We start from the raw sequence: 26,184 nt of genomic DNA, 5'->3' as shown, positions 1-26,184 counted from the left end.
GTTAAAAATACATATTTTCATTTTATTTTTGCCTTCCTCTACAGACTAACAGTTGAATTATTGTCTAAATATGGTAGAGTTTATTTGGAGACTCACACAAAATACTGTAATGAAGTGTTTTCTTCTTTTTATTTGATAAGCCAATCTATTTTTGCTATCCATATAGCAGTGGCTTTAGTTTAGTTTACTTCTGCATTATAGTTGTTTTTCTCTGCTGTGCTTGACCCATCAAAACAGACCTGTGACCCGCTGGTTTCTAAACACTGGACTACACGCTAAAAGTTGATCAAAGAACCACAGATTTTTTATTTTGACTTCTGAACAACGTTTCTCTGTCGAGTTGGGGGAACGTTTGCACGGTATCAGTCTGTTAGGGCGATGGGTCAAACAGGAACCTATGGAGCAATGTGTGGGTGTACATAAGGAAAGACATAATGGGTGTGAACAAACAGTTAAGGACAGCTGTGTTTGCTTGGTTGTTCAGTTACGTTTGTTCATGACTCTTTGCATGTTGCCTCATTAGCGAGTTACCATATGGATGTGTCGCATTCAGTCAATTTGCCTGCGAACACCCCCATCCACCCACGCATACCTTTAGGGAGATACTGTATGTTTTAAAAGTAAGGTATATGTTTGTATGCCTTGGGTTGGTAAACATCAGAAAGTCTCAGTTCATGAAAATATGAGGCAGGTGTTTCTTTATTGCTTTTGAAATGTTATAGATATACACATCACACATCAGTAGTTCATGAGAACGGCAACAGACTCTTATACTTAAAATGTATTAATCTAGCTTTCGAAAGTAATTGGCACCATAGTGGTGTTCTCCATGCACAATTAATTACCATACTTCATTAGTAAAGGAAATAACAGGGGATGCATGCTAATTATAATTGATTCCTAATTAGTATGTACATTTTTCTCATCCCTGTCACTACGGCGTACCAAAATGATAATTTGTGCTAACCGACCGTGAACTTGTCTAAGAATTAGTGAATGTTTTTAACACCATTGACATCAAGAAAAGACTAATTACTCTTCAGCCTTTCCTAAAGATTATGGAGTAGCGTGAACAAGCTCTCTTCTTAGTAAGCTCCCTACCTATTCAGAGTTTAAGGGCATCTTAAACTGTACCGTAGCTGGGCTTCGTACTGGCAAACAGTAGGGAGCAAATGCATTCTTGATTATAAACAGAAGTTGGAAATTGGTATTGAATTAGGAATCAGATTTTACCTCAGATATTTAGAGGAGACTCAACAGAGTCATTACATTTTGGGATGGTTCTCCGTGGTAACATAATGAACAAAGAGTATCAAGCCGTTGTACAGGGTCACGTGTGTGTATAAGCTACACATTTCCTTATTAGATACTGGGGCATTAGCGTAGCAACATGCTAGCACCAATATCTACTGTGAGTTTAATATCACATGAACTACATGCGAGTAGACGTTATCTGTATGTGATTACAGTGTTACTATGTAGAAGTCAGTTCAATTTTACAGAAAAAGCACCATTAAAAAAACTATATATAGACCGTAGATAGGCAGATACCCTGAGAGAAAACGATACGAATTACAATGCTTAGAGTCTAACACATCAGTCATTGTATCACAGTTTCTTTGCCGTCTTTACACCCCAACGAATGAAGCATTGCCTTCTCAAACATTTAATATCTCTCCGTAAACAGCACGTCAAGCTCAAAAAGATAAATGCAAGAAAGAGGAGACTAACAAAAGGAAACCAATGGGACCACTCAGTCTCTCAGATGCCGGTATCTGTTGCCCGTTGCTTCCCAGTCTTGCTTCTATTGTCATCTTCTCTGCCCTTTCAAGGGTTCTCAAATAAAGACCTGGAGTGTAATATTTGTTGAGGTTGAGCACTCTTAGTTTCGGTAATGTTTGCCTTTGCCTCTGGCTAACTCTGGTCAGGACGGTCGCGAACGCAAACTGAACGTCTGTCTGCAAACATCTTTGATTAAAGAGGTTACCAGGGTAACCCTGCTCCCGCACTCGGTGTATGGATGCTTTTTCTTCCCAGGGTTTAGATCGAGGTTTTGCTGGCTTTCCATATAATATGTCTAAGGATGGATATGTTTTGATACATTGAACAAGTAGGGGAACACAGTTTGCCAACATTTTCTTAGAGGAATCAATGATAAAGTCAACAGAAGATAAGCATCCTAGTCCAGGCAATAATAAAGATGTGATAATCCAGAGGTAATGAGATCTATTTGGTTTGCTGTCTGGAGAAAAACCTTTGACAGCACGCAAGTGACAAATGGGTTTAATTAAAGCTCGTGGTTTGTTTTTTAACACTGAGATTTTCAAATTTTTCATGGAATTTAAGTAACAAAAAGATTCTGTGGTATTGCTTAGAAACCCCCAGCCATCTCTTCTGACATTTCATTATGGTACAATTGATGACACTTACAGAATTGATCACAGATTGCTTGTTGTGCATCTGGTTCATTGCATTGGTTCAGTGGTCTGACCTCTATCAGAACTCGAGCAGAAGATACCGAAATGACGTGTTTTATATTTAAGGGTCACGGTCACAGTAACCTTGAAGGTTGAAAACACATTGCACTAAATAACAATGTATGCAATACCAACATAGAGACTATTCACATCAAGAATAAATATTGATATTGTAAACAAGATTTTGGTCCTTTACTGTAGCAACCTCGTGTATTAACAACAACACATCACTTTCCCCCCTTTGTGCTTGTGTATATAAATCACATGGGAATTGTGTCGTTCAAATTGCATTCCAATGCCATTTTTAGGGGTGTTTCGTAATTTGCATACCTTGGCTGACCCCGGCATTAAAATAAGAGCGTGCAAATAAACCATGGTATCAGCGGGTCCAGTTTGTTCTTAATAAATTCCCCGCTTAGTTTCTGCTTTTAACTTTTTTACTGCTTGGTGCCCTTTAAAGTAATTTAACTAAAGCAGCTTTTATTAGCAAAATAACCCAACGCCCTTTTTTTCGTCCTGAAGGCTCTTGTGGAAGAGCTTTACAGCAGGATTCAACATAACCTAAAAACACATGCGTTAAGAAAAGGTCATCAATGGTTTTCAGATGGAGAGAAAAGAGCTGAAATGACATTTGGGAATCCAAATGCTCTTTCTCTGAATGCCAACTTGCTTCTTTATAGACCAGAGCAGGATTAGATATGCAATATAGATATCTTTTTGAATTTCATAGCATGGCTTTGAGATTAAATGTATTTGTTGCCATCGTAAAAATGTAATTCTTGGAGAGAATACACTGTAAAAAACTGTAAATCTACGTAATTTTACTGTATTCATTCATTTTGTTTTGTGCAGCTAAAATAAACACGAAAATAGTTTTATTTAACCCCACTTGCCAAAAAATCACTGTAATAATCTGTAAAAAAGAGAACTATATACTGTATTATACTGTATATACTTATTTAATTAACTCTGCATATAGGAATTTATTGTGTGTCTAATATTTGACCTGTGTTTTGACTTCCATAACCTTTTATTCTTTACTTATAGTCAATGTTTTCTTGTACAGCTGCTTTGTAACAATGAAAATTGTAAAAAGCGCTATATAAATAAAGCTTACTTAATTTGACTTGACTTGTATAAATATGAAGGACATTTTTACAGTAGTTTATCTGTATTTAAAATGTTGCACTGGATTATGTTGTGTTTTAACATAAACGTAAATGTCTGTAAAAATAAACAGATAAAGATCTGACAGAATATTACCAGTATATTTTTGTTGTTTCTTTACAGTGTATTAGCGTTTGTAACAGGTTTTTTGTAATTGTAGATGTCAGTATGAACTTTCTCTAGAATTCTTGAAATCTCGAAGTTGTCCATGCCGTCTACATTCATTGAATTCTCTATACGCTTACTATATGTCACCTGCTCTCTCTCTCTGTGTCTGGTTTTATTTCTTCTAATGAACTTGGTGTAGCTCGGTTTATGTGTAAAAATAAATACACATGGGTACACTGTAAAATATACCCTTAAAAAAGCAGAAATGTTCTGGCAGCTAAAATGATTTTGAAGTAAAGAAATGTTTTTCATGTTATTTTACACACAATTAAATTTGCAAGCCTATTACTGTAATTTGACATGTTTTAATGCATTTTACAAACACGTGAGAACTTGGTAAATTAAAAAGGTAAAATTCCTTTAAAAAACTTTTTATAGTGGACTTTTCCAGAGCTGTAAACAACTATAGAGACGTACTGTTTTTTTATTGCTTTTATTTAAATTAAAATTTCTGCCCATTTGAATGGATATGTGTTTCTTATATTAATATAATGATTGATGTGTTTTATGTGTTTTTCATTAGTGACTTAAGTGAGAATGTCATTCAGGTCATACCAAGGAGAGCATTTCGAGGCGCTACGGACATCAGGAACTTGTGAGTTTTATAAAACACACACGTTTGAGTAAATTACATGTTTTGTGTTCGATCTTTACTGTTTGTGATCATTTCAGACAGCTGGACAAGAACCGCATCGGCTGCATTGAGGAGGGAGTGTTTCGTGCCATGAGAGCCCTGGAGGTCCTGTATGTAGACTTTCTGTGTTTTATACATGACAACCAAAGTTTGAGGCGATAGTTCACACTAACATCACTTTTTTATTTATTTATACTCATGTGTTTCAAAACGTGCGTATGACTCTCTCTCTTCAGTGGAACACAAAAGATATTTAGAAAAATGTCTCGGCGGTTTTGTGTCCGTAAAATGAAAGTCAATGGGGGTCAGTGATGTTCGGTTACAAACATTCTTCAAAACATCTTCTTTTGTGTTCTTCAGAAGAAAGTCATTTAATTTTAACATGACGTGAGGGTGAATAAATGATCAAATAATTTTCAATTCATTTTTGGGAGAACTATTCCCTAAAAGCAAATTAAGTGACTTTATGAAACAAATTCTGTTAAACTTTTCATTAGGTTATGTTTCACAGCTTCAAATATATGGATTTCATATTCGTTTTATAAATCATATTATATGAATTTCATTTTCTTTATATTCTTTTCTTTAATTAACCTCCACAGTACGCTGAACAATAACAATATCAGCTCCATCCCCATATCCAGCTTCAATCACATGCCCAAGTTACGTACATTGTGAGTACAGAGCTTTTTCAATCTCATTTCTCTCAGTTCAAGATCGCCAAGGACATTCAGCATAGACAATTGAATTTCTTCTCATTTGATTTTAATGAAGTGGCCTTGTCTCAGATATTATTTTATGTACGCTGATGTATCATTTGACGTCTTGTAAAGGATAAAGTTCATCTCATATTTTGCCGTAAAGACTGAACATGATCCAAATAAATAATACATATTGCCACCAAATCAGTACAATCCCTCATTTTTTACACTTTTCCTTTTTTTTTCTTCTGTAGTCGTCTACACTCGAACAGTCTGCGCTGTGATTGCCATTTATCATGGCTGTCTCAATGGCTCAGACAGAGACCAACGCTGGGACTGTACACGCAATGCAGTTCTCCAGCAAACCTACACGGCCTCAACCTGGCTGAACTACAGAAGAAAGAGTTCACATGCACTGGTAAATCTGAGCTCTCGACTTGTGGAACAGACTGATAGCAGGCTGAAAATAAGCAAACAATAAACCAATTACACTGCTTTTTTAAACCTGTATCATTTCTTTTTCAAGGTGTTTTTGATTCAAGCCCCCAGTCGTGTAGTCTAGCGTCTGGTTCTTGCCCCCCGATGTGCACCTGCAGTAACAACATTGTGGACTGTAGAGGAAAAGGTCTCACAGCCATTCCAGCAAATATGCCGGAAAGCATGACTGAAATGTGAGTGTTTCAGGTTCGGGTAATGTTTAACATGTGTCTAATGAAAACACTCCAGTAAACACAATGGAAACAAGGATATAAATTAAAACAGAATATAGTGATACCAAAACAGCATCTCATTTATTAGGCTCTTTTTGTTTTACACGTATTTTGAAAGATTTACTGAATTTAAAAGATCTGCTTATATCTGTAAGTTTCAAGTACTCCAAGTACATCAAGGATGTTTAGATACTGTATCACACAACCGCCCGTGGTTTTGTTGTCAAAGCCAAACGTTTGCAAACAACTATCACATTTTCCTCTTTGTTATAGACGGTTAGAGCAAAATGGTATTAAATCTGTTCCCCCAGGGGCGTTTGCCCCCTACAAGAGACTACGAAGAATGTAAGTGAGCAGCAGTTTAAACAAACTCTGACTAACACAACAATCACAACATTTTGGTTAACGTCTTCTGAGGTTTTTGGAAGTTCCACACTGCACAAATTACATTCTTACTAAGCATTTGTCTTGTTTTATAGAACAACTATACAAACACACATCATATCTTAAAAAAAGACACATTGTCTTGACAAGAAAAGTAACACATACGATACTTCATCTTGTTTTATGAAAGAAGATGTAAGAATTAGGTTTATGTTTAAAACAAGCAAAATATCTGCCAATGTGGTGAGAAAAACAATCTTGAATCAATTCAGAAAACTAAATTCAAGTTTATTTAGAAACATAAACGTTCCTTATTTTAACTTTTTCTGATTTGAGGTTTTTGATATTTTTAGAAAACAAGACAAAAATGCTTCTCTGGAGAATCCAGTCTTTGCCAAATAAATCAAGTTGGTTATGAAATATTATCCATCTTCTAATTCTGTCTTTTACTCCGTAGCGATTTGAGTAATAACCAAATTTCTGAAATTGCCCCGGATGCTTTTCAAGGCTTGCGGTCACTCAACTCACTGTGAGTTCAAATGTTTTATTCACTCTTTGGGTTTGTTTGTTGTGTTTATTGAATGTGTTTAAAATGACTGAAAATAGCTGGAAATGTTGTCAAAATATATAAAGAAAACTTTCACATAAATTTTGATTAAAAGAGTATCAAGTTCATAATAAGGGTAAGAAAAATGAATTTAATTCAAAAACAAGATTAAACTTGCCTAATTAAGACCTTTTATTGAAGGAAAAATCGAGACTTAATATCTTGTGTCATTTTGCTTCTCAAGTAATTGTTTCTTGATTTAAGAATGTATAAATATTTGTACTGGAAACATGACATTCTGTCTTTCAGTCCTTCAAAGCTGAGCAATGTTAATGTTATTACATGAATAACATTATAACATGAAACGTTTTGGCGACGTGGTTTGAACACAATGCGACATCTTTGCTTAAGTCGACTGAAAGTGCATTGTTTCCGAGCAAAATAAATACAGTTTGACTTCAGAAAGTTTCCACAAAACAAATGATAAAATGTATCATATGGCCAAACCACAAAAGCAGAAATTACAGTATTGCTGGTAGCAGTTTGCCAGTAACTTACTGTAGATTGACATTTATGACATTTACTGGCAACAGTTTGCTCAAAGATAATTAACAAGTCTTTATAAACAAGAAAAAGGTTGATGACGATTTCTGGTTCCCGGAATGCTTTGCATAAGGCTGTTATTTTATAGTCATTTTCTGTAAAGATTAAGACTTGTTCATGTTTAATGTTCATTTATCTTTTAACAAACTGTTGCCAATAAATTAGATATAAAATATAAATCTACAGTAAGTTACTGGCAACTAGCTGCATAACTACGGCACATTTTTTAAAGTGCTGTAAATCAGTCCAGATCTGTCTGTACCAGCAAATTCCTAAAGATCTGACCAAAAATGCAGCAATGCATGAGTGCATGAACCAACACAATCCCACATAGCGTGAGGCCTCCAAGAGATCTTTGGTGTCAAGAAAATATACAAATCAATGGTGCAATGTCTTGGTCTCCATCAAAAACCTGAAACCTTGAGCGAGAGAACTGAATCCTAATGGTTTAGGGCTTTCCGTTGGTTTAAAGACCTGGCTAGCTTTCATCAGAGTAAATTGTGATTCCTACAATGTACCAGAGAGTACATGAGAATGGCTTTGTGTTAGGAAGTCAATCTGTGCGTCAATCTCCCATAGAGACTTAAATAAAAGGGTATGAAATGGCCAAACAGCTCCATTGAAATCCTGCAGATGGACTTCTGTATAAGTGAGTCTCATAAAAGCTCACAAGCATCATGAAGTAATATGATTTCTGCAATGAGATGTGCTCAAATATTTTGATGTGGTATGGCATGAAGAAACATTACAGATAATGCCTCTATACTGTAAGAAGTGATTTCCATTGATGAGGGGAAAAACAGCTTTCGGATAAAAGGAATTGTACTTTTATTTCCAAGGCAGAAAATGCAATTTTCAAGGGAAGTGGTTTTTGTGTGGCAGTCAGGGGCAGAGAACATAAAGCATGATGCATTGGCCCGAACACAAAAGTAATGGGACACTAGAGGCCCTACGTTCATGCTAGTCTTCTGTAAATAATTATTGAAGCAATACATAAGCAATACACTTCATATAAGATAACCTGTAAAAAAACACGTTTTCCTCTTACTTTTAATTAGCCAAAATGATTGTATTTAAGCTGTCTAACATCCGTCAATAGAAAGCTCAGAATGTCATACTGTACTTTTAAATTGTTAGGATCTGTTGACATTATTGTTGTGCGAGTAAAATACACATTCATGATAATTTCACGCCTTCGTGATGTTTCGTTACATTCTTGCAGCCCTCGTGGAACTGTATATAATCATTTTATCTCTTTATAATTGCTGTTTATATTTCAAACATATATTCATAAGTGTGAGCTTGTTATTAATTTTGTTGAATTATGCATCAGTGGAGCAAGAAGAGCTCTTTGCAACCATCTGTTATGAGAACATCTCACCAGGGGTCTGATGTGGAAAGCGTGTGGTTCGTGTAAATGTAAAGACACACGTCTGGCCTCCAGGGATTGCCATCCCCAGCATATCATATATGATTTCACCAGCAAACATCCACTTATTATATCTACAGCAACTCAGCGGGTGTTCTTCATCACATTGAAACATGTTTGTGTTTTTCCATTAAACAAAGATCTTTAACGTGCATGTGAGTCATGTTGATATTTATAAGTGGTGCTTGCAACGGCGACACTGTTATTATTGCAGAAAACCTTAGTAAAAAATATGAATATATAATATTTCGAAGAACGTCGGTAACCAAACAACACTGATTCTGAATGACTTTCATTGAAAGCAATTTCTTAAAATATATTTTTTAGTGTAGAGTCAGAAAGAGTCAGGTTTTGAATATTATAGAAGCTGAATTAATTATTTTTGCGTGAACTATCCCTTTCAAAGTAATGCAAACCACCCCAAACTTTGGAAACTGCAAGGCTTATACTTAATATGCCTATGTATGGACTTCATGCATATTTTATTTGTATGCAAATGTATGTATTGCCTCACGTCTGAATATATTTTTACGAAATCTGCATTAAACCCTGCGGACCTGGTACGATTGAGACAGTTTATCAGCGCTGTGATATCTGATGTTAGTGTGCTTTTTCACAGGGTTCTTTATGGGAATAAGATTACAGATCTGCCTCGAGGTGTTTTTGACGGATTGACCGCATTAGAATTACTGTAAGTATTGAAATGCGTAATGCAGTTGCCTGCGGTCACCTGTATGCCACTGCACATTTACCGCCCACATGAGAGAAATGCCATAACAGCCTTGCTTAATGGTCTGGGAAGGCAGCACTTTTAAAACTGCCAGCTATATGCTTATTGTAATGTTAGGTCCGTCTATGTACTTTTGACCCATCTTTCATTCTTCCAGGCTATTAAATGCCAATAAAATCCACTGCGTTCGTGTGAACGTCTTCAAGGACCTTGAGAACTTGTCTCTATTGTCTCTGTATGACAATAAGATCCAGACTTTAGCCAAAGGGACGTTTGCGCCGCTGAAATCCATCCAGACACTGTATGAATTTTTTATGTTCAAATACAATCGAATTGTTTATCATATTGTAATATTTAAAGTAAGCATTACGCATTATAAAATCATACAACTGCTGGTTGTTTGCATTTGCAAGCTTCGACCAATACGTGATCTTATCATTCGCTCTCTTTCAGGCACTTGGCTCAGAACCCATTCGTCTGTGACTGCGGTTTAAAGTGGCTGGGGGACTTTTTGCGTTCGAACCCGATTGAGACCAGCGGCGCGCGCTGCTCCACCCCGCGACGCCTCGCCAACAAACGCATCAGTCAAATCAAGAGCAAGAAGTTCAGATGTTCAGGTGGAAAACACAAACATAAACCCATGACATACAAGCTTGATCTCAGGGGAAGATTAAGGTGGCTAATCCAGATGAATTTATACAGCATGAATAGTACAAAAACGATTATCAGGAAAATTAAGTTCCACCCCTAAACCCGCATTTACACCTTCCTGTCACTGGGGCGAAAGCAGATTATATTAAAATGTACGAATGAGAACGTACAAATTCGTACAAATGATCCACCCTTGCCGTAAAATTGTGTTGGAAGTACGTTGTGATGCTTTGGTTGCTATTATACAGAATATCAGCAGAAGTAACATGTCACTATTTTATGAGTTTTCAGGAATTTGTTTATTTTATTTGTATTCTTTTTTATTGCATCCAAAAGCACTTCCTTTTTCAGTTTCTTAAAACTACATAAACATTAGAACACATACAACCACGGAACATTTCAATCCCAGTCAAAATGTTTAATGATTATCTTTAACATAATGTGGAATTCCGTATGTGGAATTAAAAGAGAAATAACCAAAACAGGAAGTGCGTAGGGACCAGTGTTGTTTACATCTTGCAAAATGGTTTGTGTTGGGTTTCATTACAGCTGTATTTTCCTCTTTACATGTGTTGCCATAGCAGCCAAGGAACAGTACAACATTCCAGGTGAGGTTTTTTTCTATCTGTCGAGCATCTACTGTATGCTATCAGAACAACCTTTATAGTTTAAGTCATATATATTCAATATGGTGCCTGAAAGCCTCTTTGTATTATTTTCAGGTGCAGAAGACACACGGTTAAACAAGGACTGTAACAGCAAACCTGTATGCCCACCGAAATGTCGCTGTGAAGCTTCCGTAGTGGACTGCTCCAATCTGCGTCTTACCAAGTTCCCCGAGCATCTGCCTCTCGCTACCACTGAACTGTAAGAGCACACATGAAAAAGTGAAGAAAAAAACACATCAATGATACAGAGAGCGTTTTAAGACAATATAAGCGCGTTGTTCAGGTTGTTTCCACAGGTAACTCAAGCATTGCATGTATTCATGTATTCACTCCCAGGATGCAATGCTACCTTCTGCCATGTTGGGTAGATTTTCGTCTCCAAATGTGTTTACTTTTTACATATAATGTAATTTATAATGCAGTGTGTTAATAATATCTAACTAAAAATACAATTTGTGTGATCTGTAGTTTCGCACTGTTAGCCTAGCAGCGTGCTAACATTGACAAGAAAACCATCGACATTAAACGGTAGCTCCACCCAAAAATTACTCGCCCTCTAGTTGTTCCAAACATGTATATGGTTGAACAAGATAGATTGTTCCAAAAGAGATATTTTGGAATAATGTTAGCAACGAACAGTTCCGAAGCACCATTGACTGCCGTAGTAGGCAAAATAAAAATGGTAGTCAAAAGTGCCCCAGAACTGTTTTCCTACATTCCTCAGAACCCAAAAATTACTAAAATAGTTTTCCTACCAAACAAAGAAATACATTTATACACACTATATACAGTATATATATATATATATATATATATATATGTATATATATATATATATATATACCGACTAGAGGGTGAGTAGTTCGTGACAGAATTTTCGTTTTTGGGCAGAGTTACCCTTTAACTATGAATTTTGGATCAAGGTAGTTTGTCTAGGTACTTGACCCTGATAACACGCAAGCATCTGGGAAACATATTTTTTTATTGTTTGCTAATCTGCAATACGTCTCCGAGACGTAGACAATCAGATGTCATATAAACTTCTAGTAGATATCTGTAAGATGTTTATTTGTTGACGTGTATAAAACTTCGCTTTTCTAAGATGTTTAGCAGGCGTTTTTACACAGCAGCAGACATCTCACAGACGTACCAGTTCTATCTGGGGACAAGTCAGCTCTGTGTTTTTAAAGATGTCTGTTATCCAGCATTAAACTTTTTCTTATTTTCTGTTTTTAGTCGTCTTAACAACAACGACCTGTCCATCCTGGAGGCGACAGGACTCTTTCGGTCTCTCAACCACCTTAAGAAGATGTGAGTTTGACATGTACATGTTATACAACATACTGTATGATAAAAGAATAGTAAATACATAAATAATTCTGCGCAACGAAACTGTGCTTGATGCATGTGTCTCAGAAACCTTAGCAACAATAAAATCTCAGAGATTGAGGACGGAGCTTTCGACGGGGCGTCGTCTGTGCTTGAACTTCACCTGACAGCCAACCACTTGGTGTCTTTGCGTGGAGGAATGTTCAGGGGAATGGACGGGCTGCGCATGCTGCAAGTGTCATTTCAACTACCCATTTCCTTTTTGAGAATTACTAACTGGCATAGCATAGCTATTTACGGTTGAACATGACAACAGTCTGTATCCTGAAACTCTTTATTTCTTTTTGTTAGGATGCTCAGGAATAATCTCATCCGTTGCGTCCACAATAGCAGCTTCACTGGCCTTCAGAATGTTCGTCTGCTCTCGCTTTATGACAACCAGCTTACGACCATCATGCCTGGAGCCTTCGACACCCTGCCAAACCTTTCCACCCTGTAACGGCCTCTTGTTGTCACTACTACTGGTTTCTTGTGATATTTTGTAGTATTTGAGCTGCTTTGTTCAGGTTTAATTATATTTCCAATTCAATCTACTTTAGAAACCTGCTGGCAAACCCTTTTAACTGCGATTGTCGTCTGTCATGGTTGGGAGAATGGCTCCGTTCTCGACAGATTGTGACGGGGAACCCTCGCTGTCAGAACCCTGCCTTTCTTAAAGAGATCCCATTGCAGGATGTGGCGAAACCAGATTTCCGCTGTGACAAGGGTAGGCTATGACAGTTTTTAAGCATGTGTAAAGGACCTTAATATCCTAAGGTGGGCTTTTTCTACCTGTAAGGGACCACCTAGCAACTACCCAAAAACCCTAGCAACCCCCACCAATGTCTTAGCAACCACCCAAAACACTATATCGCTGCAAGTATTTAGGCCATCATTCATATGAGTGTGTGTCTGAATCTTTCTTTCTCTTTCTCTCTGTATGTGTGTTTACACACTTTAAGCCATCATTGAAGACGACACTAGCTGCATCCCCAAGCCAGAGTGTCCCGAAGAGTGTACTTGTCTGGATACGGTGGTGCGTTGCAGCAACAAACACTTGTTCGGCTTACCCCGTGGCGTCCCACACAATGTCACTGAACTGTGAGTCATATTCAGGGGTGGGCAGTAGGCTGGAGTTTATGCAAATGCTTTGGATTTCCTGTCTGGCATTATTTCAATATGTCATTAACTCAATGACAGACGTCCTGTCTCCATAGATACCTGGATGGGAATCAGTTTGTCACGGTGCCCAAAGAGCTTTCAACGTTTAAACACCTACAGCTCCTGTGAGTGTCTTACACTTGAAACATGACCTTTGATCGCTCTAGTAATGTTACTGCGGTTCCACATTCAGCCACCGGGGGGAATCAGACTAAAATATTCGTATTAAAAACTCAAATTTAACATGAAATTTCTGTCTTTACAAACATGGCATACCCCAAAGAATAGTAACACTAATCGCTAGTACAAAAAAATGAGTACACATACAATTTGTGATAACTTGCCCCGACATTTTTCCTGAGAACCGATTGTCATTAAATTGTGTTCATTAAATCTAGAAATACATACATGAAATAAAATGTTTCTTTTTGCATTTTAGGGACTTGAGCAACAATAAAATAAATTCTTTGTCCAACTCGTCCTTTGCCAACATGAGCCAGCTGACCACACTGTGAGTGTTCCACGTGTTTTTATGGGGGATTTCCATAGACGTAATGATTTTTATACTGTACAAGCTGTATATTGTATCCCCTACATCTAACAATCACACAACCTTTTTCTGCATTTTTAATTTGAACAGGTTTAGAGAGATGTCTTTTTTTAATGTGTAGTTTGTGTTTTTGTATATTACAGGATCCTGAGTTATAATGCCCTGAACTGTATCCCTTCTCTTGTTTTTGGGGGCCTGTCCTCTCTACGGCTGCTGTGAGTGTATCATACTTGTATTGCTTAGATATACGTTTATATAAATCAGAATATTATACTATTGTCCAGGCTGTATATCTCCAGCCTCTATAGAATATAACAGTCTATAATAATACAAATAGTATGTATAACATAAAAATATTTTTACATTTGCCAGATGTTTTTACAGTTTAAGCTAAATATTTCATTATGTTGTATGCATTCCCTGGAAATCAAACCCATGAACTTGGTATTGTTGGCATCATGCTACATAGATCTTACAGAAACTTGGAGTGAAAGAGTGACACGTTGGGATTGTGAAAGTAATGTGTTGTATTGAAGATGATACATTTTTTTCCTGTTCTCAACCTCTATCTCTTGCTGTTGACTTATTTCCCTCAGCTCTCTTCATGGCAACAATATTTCTGAATTACACCAAGAAGTCTTTAGAGATTCTTCATCTTTATCTCATCTGTGAGTCACACACATCTCTGTGTCAGAAAAGTAGCATGTATAAATCCTTAATAATGTTTGGTTGTTTCATCCCATGGATGGGTCAAATATGAACCTAGAACAGTGGTTCTCAAATGGGAGGCCGTGGCCCCCTGGGAGGGCCCCAACATGGTTCCTAGGGGGGCTCAGATTTTGCGGCATTTTATGAAATATAGAAATGTACATAGATTTTGTCCAATCAAACATTTGAAAAATAAGACCACTAGCCAAAATAATTGATGTTGAAAAATTACAATTCGTTCATGAAATCTTGAGAGTTTATTGTAAATATCTGACCAGTGGGGCTCATTCTCTTTTTTAAAATGCATGTGCCCTCATCATTTTTAGTTAAAATCTGAAAATGCACTTCTGCATTATCCATCTCAAATGACGTAGGTTTGGGCGGAGCTTCCAACCCCTTTTAACTCCTCCCCTTTAACTATCAGTTGGCTCCCATTTCCATTTCAAAATGCAACGTTTCTAAACATTAAATCAAATCGCAGTTAAAAAACAAGACACGCCCACAATTTTTTTCGCATTCAAAATTCTATTTTACTTGTAAGTTTCCTAGAATACGGAAGTATAAACGATCGCAATGTCCGGTTCACGGAAATATTTGTGTTTGTCCATATTTAATGCAATCTTGGGTTGAAACAGCTTTTGTTGGAATAACTCTTGTGTGGTGTTCAGTCATGTGCAACACGGTTTCATTGTTTACAACATTTTTTGTGATTAATGTCAATAAATGTTGTGACTTTTCAACCGCAGATATTTATATTTATTTGGTAAATGTATTCCACCCATATTATAGATTGTTATTTTTTAAACACAAATAGAATGGTAAGTTAAGGTTACAAATAATGAAACCCATATATGCTCTACTGCTTATAACTGGGATAAAGTAAACATCTATTCATTGATTTCACATATATTTCATTGTGATATTGATTTACAACCCCCATAACACTCTGGGTCCTCTCGACCTGAAAACATTGTAACGAAAGTAACAAAAACATAAACGCCATTCAAGGTGAAAAAGAAAATTCTCTGACTGCTTTAGAAATGTTACTGCAGTTCCACATTCAGCCACAATGTGTCTTTTATATTTATATAAAAAATGAACACGAAATGTGGGTCCAATCAAATATGGCATACTCATTGCTAGTAATAGAAATAAGTGACAACTTGATCTGACAACCAACATTCATAAAATAGTTTTTCAATCAGATAAAAGGATCATAGAATGTATTCATTCCAACCTGTGTGATCGTATGGTAAAACTTATAAAAATGTATTTTAAGCATACTTGCATATCTTTTAATTATGGGTAAAAAATCCACCTAATCCGTTTTTTGTCTTCTTTAAATCCACATGTTTTGTTTCAACATCTAGTGCCATTGGTGCAAATCCGCTGTACTGTGACTGTCGTCTGCGTTGGCTGTCCGACTGGGTAAAAAGTGGGTATAAGGAACCCGGCATCGCCCGCTGTGCAGCGCCACAGGGCATGGAGGGCAAACTGCTGCTCACTACGCCAGGCAATACCTTCCAATGCACAGGTACAGTATGTACAAGATCAGAGAAAATCCATTCATGTTTTAAAACAGTTTTGAGCAATCTCTTGTTCCCAAGGCCCCGTAGATCCATCTGTGTCTGAGAAATGCAGCCCATGTGCCTCAAACCCCTGCCAGAATCATGGCCGATGCAACAATGACCCTGTACATCAATACAAATGCATGTGTCCACAGGGTTACAAGGTGATTTTAAAGTGCATTGAACCATATAGCCGTGATGTCATGTTTTACTACAGTATGTGTGTTCGGTCTCAGTTATTTCTGCTGCTTGTGTTCGTCCAGGGAAAAAACTGCGGGGTCCCAGTCGACGCCTGTGAATGCAATCCATGTGTAAATGGAGGCACCTGTCATAGCGAAGAGGAAAGAAAAGGCTTCAGGTGAAATATCAAGTCTTGCTGTTATATTCACACATCTGCACAGAAAAAATCTGATGAGAACGTCTTCATGTCTCTCACCAGCTGTACGTGTCCACCGGGATATGATGGTCAGTTCTGCGAGGTGGACGTCGATGATTGTGTCGAAAACAAGTGTGAAAATGGCACCATCTGCGTGGACGGAGCGGGAAATTACACCTGTGTCTGTCCTCACCCCTTCTCAGGTAAATGTGACAGCAAATTACAATGGTGACGGCTTATGGATGGCCTGGGGGGTTTGTTTTTACCTGCTAAATCACAGCACCCCATGTTAGAATCATTTGGTCGGATGTCAGAGTTGGTGAATGAAGTGTACAGTAATTGAACATTTCAGGCCAAAGATGTGAAGAGTATGAGGAAGATCTGTGTTATCCTGGTCAAAATCCCTGTCATCGTGGATCTACTTGTATTCCAACAGTCACAGGACCCAAGTACGTATTACACTGCTTAAATATTTTTGGATTTATGGATTTGTCAAACTTATATTAGTTTAAATATTATTACTGAATCAATTAATGTAATCTTATTGATTTACCGGCTGGTCATAATACTCATAATACAGTAAAACGTTTTTAAATCATTATAATGTCATTATTTTGTATCATTTCTGATTTCTTGTATTACATGATATTCAGATCGTTTCACTGTGTATTGTACTGAATTTGAGATGATGTTAAGATCTATAAATATTTGGCCTTGGTGTGAATGTTCACAATGTTTTGTGTGTTTGTTTTTAGATGCATCTGTCCTCCTGGTTTTGTAGGAGATGACTGCGGTATAGATTATAATGAATGTGAGGGGCATTATTGTCAGAACGGTGCACGATGTGTTGATCATCTGGCAGGATATTCTTGCGTTTGTCCACAGGGATACAGGTGAGACAACATACACCAATTCTTGCTTCTGATATAAAATGCTTTTATGTTTGTTTACTATATTGCAGTTGCAAACACTTTTCCAGTTTAGTTTAGTTTTTAATAGGAAAAGAAAACTGTAACGCATTTTCAATAAGTAATAATATTTATTAACATGAACTAAAAATGAACTCTATTTCTACAGCATTTATAAATTTCATTTTTAATCAAAAGTTATCGTGAATGAACAATAAACAATTGTTTTTGTATTAACTAAAACATATTTAAAGCATATTATACATATACATGAACACCATGTTCATGTTTGCTGATGCATTAACAAATGTTTGTTATTTTTTTTTGATAATAATTCATTTAATTTTATCTTTATAATCAAAACTGTGAACAATCCTTTTTATGATCTTGGCTATGTAAGAACTACTGTATATCCTGATGTAGAGGGCTTTTTCAGGAATTAAAACATATTCCACAAATATTCCAAATCATTACGTTTTCATTAGAATAAATAATAATAATTTTCTAATATTATTATCAAAAACCTATTAATATAAATATTTTGAATAACCCTTTTTGTGACTGCATCATCAATATTTGCTAGATTTTTTTCCCAAATCCTGCATATTCTTGCCCCAGTATGAATAAAGAAATGTGCTATTGATTTATTTATTTGCAGTGGTCGATTATGTGAAGTGTCTCTCTCTCAGTCCGGCTGTGAGTTGTTGCACTGTGAGAACGGCGCCCCCTGTGCAGAGAGTGAGGGAGGTGCAGTGTGTCAGTGTCTGCCCGGGTTTGGGGGACCACACTGTGAAAAGCTTCTCAGTGTCAACTTCATCGACAGAGACTCTTACCTGCTGCTCAGTGATCTTAAAAACTGGCCCCAGACTAACATCACCCTACAGGTACAAAACGCGTACCGTCATAAGAAATCACACATATGCATAGTTCATATGTTAAATGTTAAATTATAATATGCAGCTGGATATACCTGTATAAAATATATCTTATTATATATTTTTTTATTTTCACTGACCTTATGGCACATAAACATATGAATGCAGGCTAAATTAAAGAAAACAATGTGTAAGTTATTGTTTTTATTTATTTCTCGGTTGTTGTATTTTACATTTTCAGTCAGTTCAATATAACTAAGTTCAATTGACTCATAAAGATAATGATGATTTTACTTAAACATTTAAGGCAGCTGGATTGGTGAATATTTTTACAGTATAGGTTAGATTCCCAGGAAAGACTGAAATAATGTATAGCTTGACTGTTCTGTAGCTTTGGATAGAAGCATCTGCTCAAGTTTAAATGTTCTCTCCTTTAAACACACCTGCAATTTAAATAATATTTTAAAATGCATAATTTAATATACAAAATAAAATTGTACATTCATAAATCGTAGTAATGTTTTTGCATTCAACAAACATGCATTTGCATTTCAAGTTCACACGCTGTACACATTTAGTTGAAAAAGTTTTTATTTTTATCAAATAATCTTTACGAAGCCCTTCATAATGTGTTTGAAATATCGTACAGATGTTGTGCTGTTCCCAGCGAATTCACATCCACATTTTGGTATCACGAGGTTTTCCACCATGATCCCCAAAAAGTCAGTTTAGTAAATATTATGAATTGTGTATAAATAATACACAAATATCTTCAGGTGACATTTAAAATTGATAAATTAACAAAAATTTGACACATGACCTGTTTTATGACCCAGTATCAAGCTACAAGAAATATTATTTAACATTCGCCATCCCAGGCTGTTTGTCAATTGAGATATTGAAAAGGTTTCCCTCTCTTCTGAATGCCACCCATACTGTAAAATTTGACTGCAGGTCTCCACAGCTGAGGACAATGGCGTCCTTCTCTACAATGGAGTCAACGACCATATTGCAGTTGAGCTGTATGAGGGCCATGTCAAAGTGACCTATGATTCGGGAAACCAGCCGGGCAGTACCATTTACAGGTGCGTCAAATAAAGGTCAAGCTCACCTAAAGGCACGTACGTGTGAGAATCCCTAACTCGCCTGATTTTCTATTTTCGCAGCTCTGAAATAGTGAATGACGGAGAGTTTCATACAGTCGAGTTGGTTACTTATGACCGAATGGTCAATCTGTCAGTTGACGGAGGGCTTCCCACGACTCTAGACAGTTTGGGACACGTCCAACCTCTCACTAAAGACGCCCCGCTATATGTAGGCGGTAAGATGAATGCACCCGACACCACCAATTGGCCTTTTTTTCCCAAACTTCTCCTTTAATTTATGTTTTACCATCAGGTATGCCTGAAAACACCCAGTCGCTGTCGTTCAACCAGTGGCCGCCTGTCAACGGATCCAGTTTTCAGGGCTGCATTCGGAATCTGTACATTAACAATGAACTGCAGGATTTTACTCATACTCAGATGAAGCCCGGGGTGGTGCCGGGGTGCCAGCCCTGTCAGGAGCTCCGCTGCGTGCATGGACTGTGCCAGCCGGATAGCGCTGTCGGGCCTGTGTGCCGCTGTCAGCCGGGATGGGGAGGACCGCACTGTGATCAAGTTCTTCTTACGGCTGCTCTCAACCCTTGCCAGAAAAACAAGTGAGTGCTTGTATGTTCATGGCACCTGTTTTATTCACTATTTGCTATTATGTGTTATTCTGCCTGCGGCTTGAAAAATTCACAGAGGTTTAGTTTAAACGGGTGGCTGAACAAGGTTGCAACCAGCGTTTGGGTAAAGTATTACAAGAAACATGCGTTACGTAATTAAATTACTTTTCTGTGTAATGCATTACTTGAACAATTTAAACATAAAAAATTGAAATACTTACTGAAAAACATGTTGCAAGTTTCTTTTCCATGGAATGAATTTGTGTTGCATTCATGTAGAACTCATGCATGCGCAGGAACAAACACAGGATGTGCAGGAAGTCAGACAAAGAGATTGCAGACCAGTGCTTTACATTTATACGATAAAAAATATTTTTGTTATTTTGAACCCATTCGTTTGTCAAACATGAATAAATGTGTTTAGCTGTGCTAATAGTTTTGCACAGCATATTAAAGTCACCGTGAATGAAAATGTACTACTGAATATTGTCGATTTATAAATTACTCATCCCGGCAGTTCTTTTTTTTGTTCATGTGCCCTCATAATCTTTATTCACAAACGTAAACCTTCCCCCTCGAAATGACTTCCTTTCACGCTATTGAGGACTCGATTCTGGCCCTCCCCTCCAGCAACATCTGGCAACGATCCAATCAGTGATGGACAAAATCAATTTCGCCTACATATGTTTATTCATTTTTCATTCATGTTTATTCATTCATGTATTCGTTCGTGATGAAAGTGTTGCGTTAACCTCAGCATGTTTTCTATCAATTTGTAAATAAAATAAGATGAAATAAATATCATCAAATGCAATGCAAGTGTTATAACGTATAAAATTCACCATTATTTTGATTAGATAAAAAATAGGGAGAAAATATAATCTTAAGCAAACAAAACACTTAAACTATTTATACGATGCAAAATGTTGATTCATTTTTCTTGAATTTCCTGTTAGGTGTGTCCATGGTAGGTGTGTTCCAGTAGACGTTCAATCCTACCGCTGTGAGTGTGCGGGGGGTTTCCACGGCTCCTTATGCAGTCAACCGGACGTCCCTCCCAGTCCCTGTACAGCACTAAACTGTCAACAAGGCTTCTGTGAGTTATCACAGACTGGACAGGCGCAGTGCATCTGTGACAGTGGCTACAGCGGACAGTTATGTGACATAGGTAACTCGGTCACATATTAAACTCATATCCACGACACATTTATTTTAAAGTGACTACAAATAAATAAAATGACACACCCTTATGTTATTCCATATGACGGAGGGATTGGTTTCTATTGTATCTACAAAAGTAGACATTTTACGATAGTACAGCAAAAATAAAGTCACGAGGGTGAATAATGATCACAAAATGTAAGTTTTTGAATGCGCTGTTCCTTTAAAATAAATATGCATGACATTCATGCTCACTCGTGTGTGTTTGTTTCCAGTTGCTCCCTGTAAGGGCGAGTCTGTGAGGGACTTTCATCGCGTACGCCGCGGTGACGTCCAGTGTCGGAGCACCCAGGCCCTGTCCTGGCTGGAGTGTCGCGGCGGCTGCAGGGCGGACACAGGCCTGTGCTGCACCAGCACCAGAGTACGCCGCAGACGCTACAGCTTCCAGTGTGACGACGGCACGTCATTTACACAAGACATTGAGAAGACCGTGGAGTGTGGCTGTGATAAGTGTGTGTAGACACAAAGAAGGATCAGAGGCTGCAGAAGACACGTTATGTATCTGTGTATCATGGACCATAATATCTGTGATGTAGGAGTTTGAAGAACCGTTTAAGAGAAGAATGCATGAGAATGATGATGCCAGAATTCATTTTGACATCTAAATTTTGAGTCATGCTGTCCGACGAATGAACTATTACATGTCTAAAGTAAAGAGCTAACCAACAACTGGATTAGATGCTTAGATTTATTAATTCAGTTTAACAGACAACATGTTAAAGGGCATTATAGCATTTACATAATTTTTAACATTCATTGTAATTTATTTGTTTAACTAAGTTTGATTGTAATATATGCTGTTTTTAATTTCGATATAGTATTTTTGTATGTTAAACACCTACTTTGGTGATGTACAATTTTTTTAGTTTTCTACATACGTTTGTTTTACAAAGTAGTTGTTGTGTTTTTCATTCAATGCAGTCTGGTGCAAATGTTTTGTTGTTGACATGTGATATTGTTTCTATTTATTTCATTAAAGTTTTTGCCTCATTTTTTTGTGTTTAATTCGGTTATTTTTGTTTCGTTTCTTTGGGCTGTTTATGCATTTGCATTGTACAAAATGCAAAGTAGGAATATTTCATAAACCGTCATTTTTCATACCAGGCTAATCGTATTTAGTGAATTGTCATTTTTGACACGTATGTCTTAAAATATTCCAATATATATGGCTCTCATTTCCAAACCAGTAAACAGATGCACACGTACAGTTGCGAGGGTGCTGATGCTTATTGGCTGTAGTCAAAATAACCACCTACACGTCTCTGTGATATATATGTTACAAGTCCCTTCTTTCATGCAAATCAGTGTGCCATATACAATTTTTATTATCTGACCACCAAACCATTGTGTCAAACAATAATAGCCCCACTTTCCTTAATTTGCTCTATGGCTTGATGTTGTCATTCGCATTTGTAGGCTTGCAATGTTGTTAGTATGATAGTGATACTTGCCTAAGCAAATAATAAGACATCCGGATACTAGGAAAACATATGACAAAATACCCAAAAATGATGAAGCTACAGTGCCAAATAAAAGAATAGAAAAGCTGACCATGCACTGCAGACCTTGCACTGCCACACAGTGCTTTTCAGCCGGCTCAAGTGTACAGAGCTATTTTTAACAGCCCTCAACAACCCACACTGCTTCAAATTAACCATGATAACCTTTGTACCGAAGTCCTCTAATCCAAGCTGTCTTAATCATTACAGAGTTTCAGGAATGTCTGTTGCTATGAAGGCTTTAAAGCGTACTACCAGCTCACCTCAACATGAGTTCACCTCAACATTTCGAGATTCCCTTTAATTCTGCTTTTTACTAAATCAGAGGCTCCAAAAACTGTTTTCAAGATGCTTCAATCGTTTCTTTCATAATTAAAAATGTGATTGTGAATTTAGTGCTTGTAAAATGATTGTCTAGGGTTGATGCTGCTGCGTTCCAGACGCCTCGGATTTAGAATATTTTCCACTTCAAGTTTCATCTTGGAAAGAAATTTGTGGAACCACGCTTTTTTGAGATGGGAATTATCCGAAATATCCTAAATCCAGGGCTGGACTGAGACAAAAAAAGGGCCCTGACATTTTTACTCAGACCGGCCCACCACGATGGGTCGGACACAACCAACGAGTACACCATCCTTGCGGTCCCTGTAGATATGCATATCTACTGTTCCATTCCCCCAAAAACCTACAAAGCTGAGAACTAAGTGCCATGGACCAGTGCAAGTGGACCAGTGTACTCACTCTCTCTTGACTGACTCCCTGGTGATAGACCTTTACCTACTTGTGGTGTGATTCGCGCAAATTGAGCGTTAGTTAGGGAAGCCAAACAATCCAATAGTGGGATGAGACAGCGGGGTATTACAGAGCTCGCGCCCCGCTGACATGTCATCTGCGCGATTCAATTTCCTATCGCCAACCGATGGGCAGCGTGGCACCAACCAATCCGCTGCACTGACCAATTAAAACATATACAATGTTCATTTGGCGCCACTCATTTACATTTTACCCATAAACCTCTGCTATTATTAACATAAATAGTTGAGGTAAAATGGCTAGGCGCAAAACGTACTACAATAATAAAATAAATTACCTGAACATGTAAACTGTCCTATATAATTTCCAGGAGGTTGGCGTGCTCCTCAAGACTACGATATTGGAAGTCATTGAAGTTTCTGCTTGGAGTCTGTTAAGAGATGATTGGGCAAGCCCAGTGTCAGTATGGAAAATTAACCAATGGGCCGCTGTCCCTGCTTTATGGGCCGGTCGTTGGCAGATTAAAAAAATATAATATTATATTATATCGGCCCCCAAGTGCGTTGGCCCACCGGGCCCGGTATGCCAGATTACCAGCCCAGCACTGTGCTGAACTCAAGAATGACTCCCAGAAGTATCCAGGCTGAAGAGGTAGATTTAATCATATAAATAAAAAGTTAAAAGCAATATTTGTAATGGAGGGGAACTTGCCGTGGTATAAATGTACTCGTCTCTGTTTCCACGTTAAGATGAGATGTGGGTGGTGGTGACAGGTGAGTTGAATAATTGTCGAATATAGAAAGGAATATTCTGGGTTATGCTTGTCAGTAAGCACAGAAATGATTTAGATTCATTAAAGAAGTCTGGGGATGTTGTACAGTACTGCAAATACTGGAAGACACAGTTATCAAGGTTTCAAACGTACACACTCATGACTCCCATTGCAATCCACAAACATTATGGGGCGGTTTCCCGGACAGGGACTAGTTTAAAACAGGACTTCGTTAAATTAGGATATCGAAGGAGTTTTTAAATACATACTTTACAAAAAAACATTACTGGTGGACATCTTGAGACAAAACAATCACACTGATATATTTTAAGATATGTCGGCGCAAGTTGTTTTCGATTAAGACACCTCTACCATTTAAGTTAGTCTGGGACTAGGCTTAAACCCTGTCTGGGGAACCGACTCTACATGTGCTATCATAAGGATGGTATAGAACGTCAATCTTTCAACTCGAGTTGAAGGTAGCCTATAAGAATGTTTTAAAAATATCCATGAAGCCCCTTTACAGACATCCCAAACACGGGAATTGTGTTAAAACATAACCAGAGTATCAAAAACAGATGAACATGATCTAAAAATGTTCATGCTTTAACACCAATATGATCTAATAAAATATGACATAGTAGGACGGTTCCAGCGTTATGTATGTGACATTTTCAGTCAAAACTTGAAATATAAATTCTCAAAGAACATATTTATAACCAATAAATTTAAAGATGATCTGTTTATATTTTACTAAACCCCTGATGATACGAGTCAGGAAGTTTCTATTTTAAAGAGAAAAAAAATCATACATTATGGATGTGACAAACAGGACACACGTTTTTGAGAGACCACATACTTTGTGAATTAATGTGCAAACCAGAAGCTATGGCTCTTTATAGAACATCAAATATTTATTTTATTAAAATGTCATGTGCCCATTTATGAGGAGAACGGACTGTTATGCATGTGACAATTCACTTATAACTGTGCTTAAGACATTTTTTTTACTTTTTAAAAACAGACATTTGCATAGACTGACCCATTAGTCAAAATGTTAGATAATGCGTCCCTTGTATTTGAGTTGCTAAAATGTTCAGATATTTTTATTTGTAAACAGTCCACTAAAAAAAGACAGCAGACGTACTTGTTCTGTGTGTGCGAGCATAATGGTCTTTATGACAAAAGACGTTTTTTTTTACGTTGCTTAATTGAATCCATTTTCTGCAGTTGTTATTGAGTAATGGGGGCACTTGCTGAGCACCCACAGCTGTGCACAGCACGAAGGCCTCTATGATTATGGACCTGACCTTTCCACTCACTGACATATGTCAGTTTAAAACTATGCTGTGTAAGTGTTGTGCGTGTTCACATTGTTAAAATATGGCCCTATCAAAAAATTGGTGATGTCAAATGATTTCGTTGATGTAATGTGTTTAAGGTCACCGTGCATGACACGCACCATTGTCATTAATCACAAACAGTGCAGGCTTTCGACATATCTTGGTGTTGGGAACTGATTATTACCTAAATGGCACATTAACATAATTGGAAATGTAATGGGAAGGAAAGTAGCCAAAATGTAAAGGTCATTAAGTTTGGTCTCAGACAGGGAAACGGAAAACAAGTATTTTTTGGTAATGATGTGTGCGTTTTATTTATTCTGGACCGCATAATCTCTCCAATATGATCACATTATTCAGTATTCACCTTTATCAGTGTTTACTCTTATTTTGACCTACTGTTTATTTCCATCCAGAAGTTCCTTCAGTAAAAGCCATGGGAACTGAGAACATAAGCATTAGTAACATATACAAGAAGAAACTCGACACGTTGTTTTCACAACAA

At 37.3% G+C, this 26,184-nt stretch overlaps 1 protein-coding gene across 1 annotated transcript in view; it reads left to right on the top strand.

Moving 5' to 3' along the window:
* Positions 1–22,315, top strand: part of slit1b (slit homolog 1b) — a 32,423-nt gene extending 10,108 nt beyond the window's left edge. Inside the window, exons 5-37 of the mRNA XM_079472069.1 lie at positions 4,336–4,407; positions 4,485–4,556; positions 5,049–5,120; positions 5,402–5,565; positions 5,674–5,818; positions 6,131–6,202; positions 6,699–6,770; positions 9,440–9,511; positions 9,708–9,851; positions 10,004–10,167; positions 10,786–10,809; positions 10,924–11,068; positions 12,106–12,180; positions 12,286–12,429; positions 12,550–12,693; positions 12,798–12,964; positions 13,200–13,338; positions 13,455–13,523; positions 13,838–13,909; positions 14,092–14,163; positions 14,545–14,616; positions 16,027–16,190; positions 16,264–16,388; positions 16,488–16,582; positions 16,664–16,803; positions 16,953–17,049; positions 17,356–17,493; positions 18,167–18,392; positions 19,338–19,468; positions 19,550–19,704; positions 19,782–20,082; positions 21,048–21,259; positions 21,528–22,315. Coding sequence (XP_079328195.1) covers positions 4,336–4,407; positions 4,485–4,556; positions 5,049–5,120; positions 5,402–5,565; positions 5,674–5,818; positions 6,131–6,202; positions 6,699–6,770; positions 9,440–9,511; positions 9,708–9,851; positions 10,004–10,167; positions 10,786–10,809; positions 10,924–11,068; positions 12,106–12,180; positions 12,286–12,429; positions 12,550–12,693; positions 12,798–12,964; positions 13,200–13,338; positions 13,455–13,523; positions 13,838–13,909; positions 14,092–14,163; positions 14,545–14,616; positions 16,027–16,190; positions 16,264–16,388; positions 16,488–16,582; positions 16,664–16,803; positions 16,953–17,049; positions 17,356–17,493; positions 18,167–18,392; positions 19,338–19,468; positions 19,550–19,704; positions 19,782–20,082; positions 21,048–21,259; positions 21,528–21,772 — 4,201 coding nt within the window. The 3' untranslated portion in view covers positions 21,773–22,315. The remainder of the gene's footprint in view (positions 1–4,335; positions 4,408–4,484; positions 4,557–5,048; positions 5,121–5,401; positions 5,566–5,673; positions 5,819–6,130; positions 6,203–6,698; positions 6,771–9,439; positions 9,512–9,707; positions 9,852–10,003; positions 10,168–10,785; positions 10,810–10,923; positions 11,069–12,105; positions 12,181–12,285; positions 12,430–12,549; positions 12,694–12,797; positions 12,965–13,199; positions 13,339–13,454; positions 13,524–13,837; positions 13,910–14,091; positions 14,164–14,544; positions 14,617–16,026; positions 16,191–16,263; positions 16,389–16,487; positions 16,583–16,663; positions 16,804–16,952; positions 17,050–17,355; positions 17,494–18,166; positions 18,393–19,337; positions 19,469–19,549; positions 19,705–19,781; positions 20,083–21,047; positions 21,260–21,527) is intronic.
* The last annotated feature ends 3,869 nt before the right edge of the window (positions 22,316–26,184 follow it).

The sequence above is a fragment of the Barbatula barbatula genome, assembly GCF_947034865.1.
Source record: "Barbatula barbatula genome assembly, chromosome: 13".
NCBI classification, from domain to species: Eukaryota; Metazoa; Chordata; class Actinopteri; order Cypriniformes; family Nemacheilidae; genus Barbatula; species Barbatula barbatula.
The sequence above is the reverse complement of the archived record's forward strand: the minus strand, read 5'-3'. Positions and strand labels throughout refer to the sequence as shown.